Source organism: Gadus macrocephalus, chromosome 8 (assembly GCF_031168955.1).
Source record: "Gadus macrocephalus chromosome 8, ASM3116895v1".
Lineage (NCBI taxonomy): Eukaryota > Metazoa > Chordata > Actinopteri > Gadiformes > Gadidae > Gadus > Gadus macrocephalus.
Window position 1 is genome coordinate 10,083,920 of NC_082389.1, and position 9,608 is coordinate 10,093,527.

The following is a 9,608-nucleotide window of genomic DNA, read 5'->3' on the forward strand; positions in this document are numbered from 1 at the left end:
GTTGTGTATGTCATGTAGCATGTTGTTGACCTGTGGTTGTGCGTCATGTAGCATGTTGTTGACCTGTGTTGTGCGTCAGATGACCTCCCTAAGAAGAAGCCCTCTCTGCTCTTCAAGCCGTCCAACCCTGAGAGCCTCGCCTACCTCGACTTCAGCGTGTCCACCACCGGCATGCTGGCCGGGGTCAAGGTACACACACACACACACACACACACACACACACACACACACACACACACACACACACACACACACACACACTAACCCACACAGACACGTACGCACACACTGAAAGACACACACACACACACCCACACACACACATACAGACAGACATATACACACGCTCACTCACGCACAGACACACACACACACACCCACACAGATACACACCGCTCACATCGTGATGTTTAGCTCCGCCCAGGGTGGGTGTGTCCCCGTGTGGGAGGAGTCTGAGGGTGTGGTGTTCCCCAGATGAGTCACGCCTCCACCAGCGCCTTCTGCCGCTCCATCAAGCTGCAGTGCGAGCTGTACCCGTCACGGGAGGTGGCCGTCTGCCTGGACCCCTACTGCGGCCTGGGCTTCGTGCTCTGGTGCCTCTCCAGGTGGCCCCCACACACACACACACACACACACACACACACACACACACACACACACACACACACACACACACACACATACACACACACACACACATATATGCAAACACACACCAACACACGCACACACACAAGCACGCTCACACACAGATACACATAAATACGCACAAACACATGCATACGCTCACACACAGACACAGATACATACGCACACAAACAGACATACACACGCAATGTTACTCGAAGCGTGTACTCAGGCAAGTGTTTAACGTGAGGTGTGTGTGCAGTTTGTAGCGTGAGATGTGTGTGCAGTGCGTACCGTGTGGTGTGTGTGCAGTGTGTAACTCTAGGTGTGTGTGCAGTGTGTAACATGAGGTGTGTGTGTACAGTGTGTAACCCTAGGTGTGTTTGCAGTGTGTAACCCTAGGTGTGTGTGTGCAGTGTAACCCTAGCTGTGTGTGTGCAGTGTTTAACCCTAGGTGTGTGTGTGCAGTGTGTAACCCCAGGTGTGTGTGTGCGGTGTGTTACCCTAGGTGTGTGTGCGGTGTGTAACCCTAGGTGTGTGTGTGCAGTGTGTAGCCCTAGGTGTGTGTGCAGTGTGTAACCCTCGGTGTGTGTGTGTGCAGTGTGTACTCAGGCCACCAGTCCATCCTGATCCCCCCGGCGGAGCTGGAGCTGAACCCGGGGGTCTGGCTGCTGGCCGTGAGCCAGCTGAGGGTCCGAGACTCCTTCTGCTCCTACAGCGTCATGGAGCTGTGCACCCGCAGCCTGGGCCAGCAGACCGACGGGCTCAAGGTGGGACACACACACACAGACACACACGCACACACACATACAGGCATGGACACACACACACAGACACACATACAGACATGGACACACACACACACATGCACATGGACACGCACACACAAACACCCACGGGCACACACAGACACACATACAGACATGGACACACGCACACACACACACATGCACATTGACACGCACACACACACACACACACATACAGACATGGACACACACACACACACACACAAAAATATGCGCAAACATACACGTGTGCTCAAGGTACACACGCATGCATGTGTCAGACGACCTTCTGTGTGATTTACTCCCCCCCCAGGCGAAGGGTCTGGACCTGTCTCGCGTGCGGACCTGCGTGGTGGTGGCGGAGGAGCGGCCCCGCACCGCCCTCAGCCAGTCCTTCTCCAAGCTCTTCAGGGACCTGGGGCTCCACACCCGCGCCGTCAGCACCTCCTTCGGCTGCAGGGTCAACCTGGCCATCTGCCTGCAGGTGGGCGTCCCTTCCTCCTCCTGCTGCTCCTCCTCCTGCTGCTCCTCCTCCTCCTGATTCTCCTCCTCCTGCTCCTCCTCCTCCTGCTCCTCCTCCTGATGCTCCTCCTGATGCTCCTCCTCCTGCTCCTCCTCCTCCTGCTCCTCCTGCTCCTGCTCCTCCTGCTCCTGCTCCTCCTCCTGATTCTCCTCCTGCTCCTCCTCCTCCTGCTCCTCCTCCTGATGCTCCTCCTGATGCTCCTCCTCCTGCTCCGCCTCCTGCTTCTCCTCCTGCTCCTCCTGCTGCTCCTACTCCTCCTCCTGCTCCTCTTCCATCACTCTAGGGCTCAACCTCTCTCTCTTTCTCTCTCTGTCTCTCTGTCTCTCTCTCAGGAGGTGTCTCAGTGTTAGGGTTATGGCCGTATATATATATACGTACGCTAGCTAGGCTATGCTAAGATTCAGGCTAACTTCTGCCCACGTAGCTATTGCTAGCTATCACTAACAGCTCAACCTCACCCTCAGGGAGCATCATCGTACAGCTATGCTAACTCATGCACTCATCCATTCGCTCGTCGTGTGTGGTTGCCCTAGAGATTCCCAGGTTGCCCAGATTAACTCTGCACACTATTATGTCTTTACCCTTATTTATTCTTTACCTAACACTTAGATTTAAGAACAACAAAACCTAACTTGGCACTCGTTAATGAGCACTAATACTAGCACTAATAAAAGTGATTATCACTCTTATTTAAGCTCTGTGCTCGCTTCGTCCTTTGTTATTGTTTTAGTTTTATTTCCATTTTGACATTTCTTTGTTCCCTCCTCTTCCTCCTTGTTTTGCATAACCCCGCCCACATCCCCCCTCATATATGGTCTTGTCTCCGCCCCCTCCCACCCCCTCCCTCTTCTGCTGTAGCCTCATAGGCTCGGGAAGCTTGCCGACCAGGTAGGAAACATCCAAGCCCCGCCCCTACTGACTCCTCCCCCTCCGTTTGACCCCGCCTCCTCAATTACCTAGACTCGCCTCCATGCTCTTGCTTCTACTTGCTCTGCTGGACTCAATGCTTGGAGGAGAGTGGGCATTATCTTCCATGTTTACAAAGTAAAAGTCCTCAATAGATCAACAGGTCTGCTGGTGTCTGGGTGCAGGTGGACATGGAAGAGCTCTTACTTTGAAAAGACCGTACTCTAGACAGTTAGCACTTAGTGACTTAGTGACTGAAATTCCTATGGTGCTGTCCTGAAAGAGTTCATGTGTTCATGACTTCATGAGCCCCTCGGTGTTGTGTTGTTCATGAGTCACTGTGGGGTTGTGCTGAAGTTTTCATGTGTTCATGTTTTCATGAGCCATGGTGTTTCGGTCTTGTAGGAACAGCATTGCTAATGTCCCCCACAGACCCTAGTGGTCTGGAGGGGGTATCGGGGGGGTATGGGGGGTCCCCCAAGGTCTAGGGGGTCCCGGAGCTACCTGGGTCTCTGGTGGTGGTTCTTGTGGGGGCAGTTGACGGCTGGTTTTGGGGGCTGAACTTTAGTTTCTGACTAGTTTCCGCGTCCGAGGCACTCGGCTGACGATCAGGTGACTTCTGCCGCTCAGGGGCGTGTCCACCCAACTCAAATCATCCCTGCTGATTCTAATGCAGTTGTCATGGCGATCAGAACTTTTGGGGAGAAACAATCTATCTTCCGAGGTCTGAATGCATCTCACTATTAGACTCATCCTCTAGCTCCTCCTCCTCCTCCTCCTCCTCCTCCTCCCCCCCCCCCCCTGGTGTCTCCTAGTTGTTCCTAGTTGCATGACCTTTGACCTTCCGTCTGGTACGCTGCTTCCTGTCCGTCGGGGATTGATGATGAAGATGGTGAATTTCTCTCCGATTGGTCCGCTGTTCTTAACAGCGAGCGTACCTCCTCCCTCGTCCAATCACTGCAGCGCTTCACTGAGCGGACATGCTAACGCATGTCAGGCTAGCATCCCTGCTAGTAGCGGTAGTCGGCAGCCCATTTGAGTGTGTGTGGTAGCAGTAGTGGTAGCAGCGATACTAACCAGGTAGCTAACGTGTTCTTCTCCTCCCAGGGTACCTCGGGCCCCGACCCCACCACCGTCTACGTGGACATGAGGGCCCTGCGGCACGACCGGTACGTCAGCAAATCACAACGCAGCTCTCCGTCATGTGACCCTGTCCACCAATCAGAATGCAGCTGTTGTGATGACCACAGTAAGGGGCGGGCCGCTCTCGGTCATGTGACCCCATATGGAGCGCAGAGCTGCGGAGTAGTGATGAACACCTGGCCCCGCCTATCCCGCTGGGCGGGACCAGGTGTATCACTGACCAATGGCAGTGCTTATAATGATGTGCTGACCCTCTTTGATGGTTGCAGGGTGAGACTGGTGGAGAGGGGGTCGCCCCACAGCCTGCCCCTCATGGAGTCTGGGAAGGTGAGTCCTCCGCCCTCAGACCCATCATCATAAACAAGAGACACTTTACATTAAGAAAGGTTTACTGAGAGATGGAGGAGTGATAGAGGAGTGAGGAGTGATAGAGATGGAGGAGTGATAGAGATGGAGGAGTGATAGAGATGGAGGAGTGAGGAGTGATAGAGATAGAGGAGTGATAGAGATGGAGGAGTGATAGAGATGGAGGAGTGAGGAGTGATAGAGATGGAGGAGTGAGGAGTGATAGAGATGGAGGAGTGATAGAGATGGAGGAGTGAGGAGTGATAGAGATGGAGGAGTGATAGAGATGGAGGAGTGAGGAGTGATAGAGATTGAGGAGTGATGGAGGAGTGATAGAGATTGAGGAGTGATGGAGGAGTGATAGAGATGGAGGAGTGAGGAGTGATAGAGATGGAGGAGTGATAGAGATGGAGGAGTGAGGAGTGATAGAGATGGAGGAGTGAGGAGTGATAGAGATGGAGGAGTGATAGAGATGGAGGAGTGAGGAGTGATAGAGATGGAGGAGTGATAGAGATGGAGGAGTGACGAGTGTCAGGAGTGTACGAGAGAGTGTTGTGGCCACCGAAGGGGAAACACATAGCGATGATTTCTGTGAGGACTTCCTGTGAGTCTGCTCTGTAATCGTCTGCTCTGGTCTGCTTCCTGAGAGTCTGATCTGTAATCGTCTGCTCTGGTCTGCTTCCTGTGTCCTCAGATCCTGCCCGGGGTCCGCATCATCATCGCTAACCCAGAGACCAAGGGGCCAATGGGAGAGTCTCATCTGGGAGAGGTGAGTAGGGATGACCTCATCTTCACCCACTCATTCCCCGACCCCTCCTTCATCTGAGGGGATGTGAGCCTGATATGGATCTGGATTAGCGTGTGTGCATGTGTGTGTGTGTGCATATGTGGAGTCAGCGTGTGTTGTGTATGTTGTGGAGTCAGCGTGTGTTGTGTATATTGTGGAGTCAACGTGTGTTGTGTACATGTATAGGTGTGTTGTGTATATATGTGTGTAGTCATGGCGTGTCCCGTCCCCAGGTGTGGGTGACCAGCGCTCACAACGCCAGCGGTTACTTCACGGCGTACGGCGAGGAGGGGCTGCAGGCGGACCACTTCACGTCCCGGCTCAGCTTCGGCGACACGCAGACCGTCTGGGCCCGGACCGGGTACCTGGGCTTCCTGAGGCGCACCGAGCTGACCGACGCCAACGGAGGTACCGCTCACCCTCTCACGCTGCTGTCTCACTCTGTCACTCTCCTGTCTCACGGCCCTGTCTCACTGTCTCACTCTGTCGTCGCACTCTCTGCTGTCTTACTCTACTGTCTTACTCTCTCACGCTGCTGACTCAGTATGTATGCCACACTCCACTGTCTCACTCTCCAACTATCCTGTATCAATATACTGTCTCACTCGCTGCTGACTCACTGTACTGTCTCACTCTCTCACTCCACCATCTCGCTATACTGTCTCAGTCTCTCACTCTGCTGTCTCACTCTATTGTCTCGATTAGGTTCACTCTTGACTGTATCACCCTCCTCCATCTCACTCTACCTGTCTCACTCTGCTGTCTCACTCTACTGTCTCGATTAGGTTCACTCTTGACTGTATCACCCTCTACCATCTCACTCTACCTGTCTCACTCTGCTGTCTCACTCTACTGTCTCGATCAGGTTCACTCTTGACTGTATCACCCTCCTCCATCTCACTCTGTGTGTGTGTGTGTGTGTGTGTGTGTGTGTGTGTGTGTGTGTGTGTGTGTGTGTGTGTGTGTGTGTGTGTGTGTGTGTGTGTGTGTGTGTGTGTGTGTGTGTGTGTGTGTGTGTGTGTGTGCAGAGCGCCATGACGCGCTCTACGTGGTGGGGGCTCTGGACGAGGCCATGGAGCTGCGGGGGATGAGGTACCACCCCATCGACATCGAGACCTCCGTCATCAGGACCCACAAGAGCATCACCGAGTGGTGAGGACACGCCTCCTCTCCCCTCGCCTCCACACCCCTCCCCCTCTCCTCCTCTCCCCTCGCCTCCACACCCCTCCCCCTCTCCTCCTCTCCTCCTCCCCTCTCCTCTTCCTCTCCTCTCCCCCTCTCCTCCACACCCCTCCTCCTTTCCTCTCCTCCTCTCTCCTCCTCCCCTTCCTACTCCACCCTCCCCTCTCCTTCCCCTCTCCTCCTCCACACCCCTCCTCCTCTCCTTTCCTCCTCCCCCTCTCCACCCTCTCCTCCTCTCCTCCTTCCCCCCTTCCTACTCCACCTTCTCCTTTCCTCCTCTCTCCTCCTCCCCCTCTCCTCTCCTCCCCCTCTCCCCTCTCCTCCCCCTCTCCCCTCTCCACCCTGTCATACTCTTAGCCCGTCTCACTCCCCCCCTTTCAATCCCAACATACTCCCTATCTTCTCCCCTCCTCTCCACACCCTCCTCTTTAACCTCTCACCCCCTCTCCCTCTCCTCCCCCCTCCCTCCCCCCCTCACCCCCTCACCCCTCTCCCCTCTCCCCCTCAGCGCGGTCTTCACGTGGACCAACCTGCTGGTGGTGGTGGTGGAGCTGGAGGGCTCGGAGCAGGAGGCCCTGGACCTGGTGCCCCTGGTGACCAACGTGGTGCTGGAGGAGCACTACCTGGTGGTGGGCGTGGTGGTGGTGGTGGACATCGGGGTCATCCCCATCAACTCCCGCGGGGAGAAGCAGCGCATGCACCTCCGGGACGGGTTCCTGGCCGACCAGCTGGACCCCATCTACGTGGCCTACAACATGTAGGGAGAGGGGGAGGGGGAGGGGGATAGGGGGAGGGGGGCAGAGAGAGAAAGGGAGAGACAGGGGGTGGGGGGGAGGGGGAGACAGATATAGGGGGGGGAGAGCTGGAGGGAGAGAGAGAGGGGGAGAGGGAGGGAGTGAGTGAGGGAGAGGGAGAGAGGGGGAGGGAAAGGGGGGAGAGGGGGGCAGAGGGAGAGAGATAGGAGGGAAGAGGGAGAGAGACTGTGAAAAAAAGCCTTAAGTAGTTGGATGAAGAAAGTCAGCCTAACTTTGTGGAGGTTTACAAATTAAACAAACGCACCCAGACTCTTCAGTAGCGCCGTGTCTACGGGCCGCCGGACGGGACAATCCCAGCCTCAGTGTTTAGAGCTTCTTTCTGTTTCAGGGCAGCTTTGTGTTTCGCTGCTGCCCTTTCAGATGTGGACCTGGGGTCTTTTGTAAAGCAGAAATTCTCAACAAACTGTGGCACGCTATGCTTTCCGTTGACCATGTTTCTAAATGGTGTAACCGTCACGAAGTTGTGTTTTGCTACGGGGGGCTCCACTCCACCGCTCATAAGGTACGACGCGTTTCTCAAATTTTATTTAGCTTATATTAGCTGTCGTCGTTTCTTACAGGGTTAGCTCCTCCGCCAGGGGAGCTAGCTAGAGTAACGCTGCTCACACAGCGAGGGCAGAATCACTTCCACTAGCGTAGAGCTAGCATAGAGCTAGCGTAGAGCGAGCACCGCACGCATATCCTGTAAGTATGTACAGAAGAAGAAGAAGAAACCGGACTTAATTTATTTGTTTTTCATTTTTAAAACGGATCTATGGAGTGGTTCTAGGAGGTTCTCGGTATAAAATGTTTTATCTCCTGTGGAACCATGTCTCTATGGAGGGATGATTCTATGAATATAGATCTATAGATCTATGAATATAGATCCATAGATGTAGGTTTGTAGATCAGTACATTTATAAATATAGATCTATAGAGGTATGAATATAGATCTATTATTATAGATCTATATGGATATAGGATTATGGATCTGTACATTTATGAATATAGAGCAATAGATCTATGATTATAGGTATATTGGTATAGATGTATAGATCTATGAATATAGATCTGTATTGGTGCTGACCATGTGCACTCCGACACCGGTGGTAAAGCGAAATACAAGAATTTGAGTCGGTCGATTTTTTGGGGACAGAAGTGAAGAATTGAGGAGTATAATTTTAAACGTCATAATTAAGTGCCACTAATGTTTCCTCAAAGCTAAGCTTTAAAAAAATGTGCCATTCTTTGTCAGATTTCAGTGTTTTTTTGACAAGAATTTTCTTTGGGTCTTTTAAGAAAAGTGACCTTTTTACAATTACCAGTCCATTTTCTGGGAATATTAGAAAAGGAAATCAAAAGGAAGAAGTGATTCCAGTCAATTTATTGATCAGCATTTTAAATAATGACATGAATAAAGTATTCACTGTTCAAGGTGTAATAAGCCTGTGGCCATATGTTGTGTTTCTGAATGAAACACAACATATCCTCCATTTAAAAGAAAAAAACAAACAGTGAATCCATACCTCGGCTGATGTCGTTGTTTATCAGTCGATCGATCAGCATATCTTCACTGTCCCTGTCTTGTACCCAGGCTTCAAATTACGCGACTGCAATACCGCGTTTCATGTTCCCGATTAGAGCCTGGCTCTCTTTAAAACGATCCACCTTTCAGGAGTCGGCTGAGGGCTCTGGACCACAACGTTAAATTGAGTAGGCAGCGTTAGCATTGTAAATACACCGGTATGTAGCAGTGTCGCCGGTTCATACCGGGACGACACCCGGACAATCACCGCAGGACCGACCGTCGCTCCTTCAACAACACGGAACTTTTATTTTTTTACAAGCACTTTCCTCACTGTTTTGTCTCCGTTCTTCAATCAGCCAAGTAACTTGCTGACGTTTTTTTTAAGGATATGAAATGTCTTATTTACTTGAGTTGGCATAAGTAAAATAATAAAAATCATTTTGACAATAAATGAGAATTATGTTTGCTTTGTCTTTTTGTCTATTCCACCAGCCACAGATATATACCAGAGCTGAGAGACTCCAATGACCAACTGCACCTCCTCTTACTCAAACTACGCACCATTACTATTATAACTTCGCAGCCTCGGTTAGGATGGAGCAGAGCCAGGGGGACGTGGGTTCGAGTAACGCTCATGTTGGTCACTTCGATAACACCAAGGCGTCGAGGGAATTTAAACTCTCAATCTCGAAGATTGTCGAGTAAGTTAATGTATCGATCTCCATCTATTTGACATATTTAATGTCAAACGTAAATCAGACTGTGTACTCAGGGTCTCGGTGGTGCAGCGGTCACTCCTGCTGACTGGAGAGCTGCCGACCCGGATCAATTCCTGCTCATGGTGGGCGTGTTCTCGTCGTGCGAGTTTAATGTCCAATACCTCCTCCAACCATCTGGTTGAGCGGAGATCGCTACGGGTTAGGATCACAGTGGTGTTTAAGGATTCTATTCCCTACACAGGGAATAAGACCCCTAACCCCTGCAG

General features: G+C 52.1%; 1 protein-coding gene across 1 annotated transcript in view; it reads left to right on the forward strand.

The window, feature by feature from the left end:
* The window catches only part of dip2cb (disco-interacting protein 2 homolog Cb), a 13,562-nt gene extending 4,492 nt beyond the window's left edge, over window positions 1-9,070 (forward strand). The window contains exons 8-17 of the mRNA XM_060058730.1: window positions 80-189; window positions 475-605; window positions 1,229-1,397; window positions 1,729-1,899; window positions 3,952-4,013; window positions 4,257-4,314; window positions 5,027-5,101; window positions 5,353-5,527; window positions 6,148-6,271; window positions 6,810-9,070. Coding sequence (XP_059914713.1) covers window positions 80-189; window positions 475-605; window positions 1,229-1,397; window positions 1,729-1,899; window positions 3,952-4,013; window positions 4,257-4,314; window positions 5,027-5,101; window positions 5,353-5,527; window positions 6,148-6,271; window positions 6,810-7,062 — 1,328 coding nt within the window. The 3' untranslated portion in view covers window positions 7,063-9,070. The remainder of the gene's footprint in view (window positions 1-79; window positions 190-474; window positions 606-1,228; window positions 1,398-1,728; window positions 1,900-3,951; window positions 4,014-4,256; window positions 4,315-5,026; window positions 5,102-5,352; window positions 5,528-6,147; window positions 6,272-6,809) is intronic.
* Window positions 9,071-9,608: the final 538 nt, after the last annotated feature.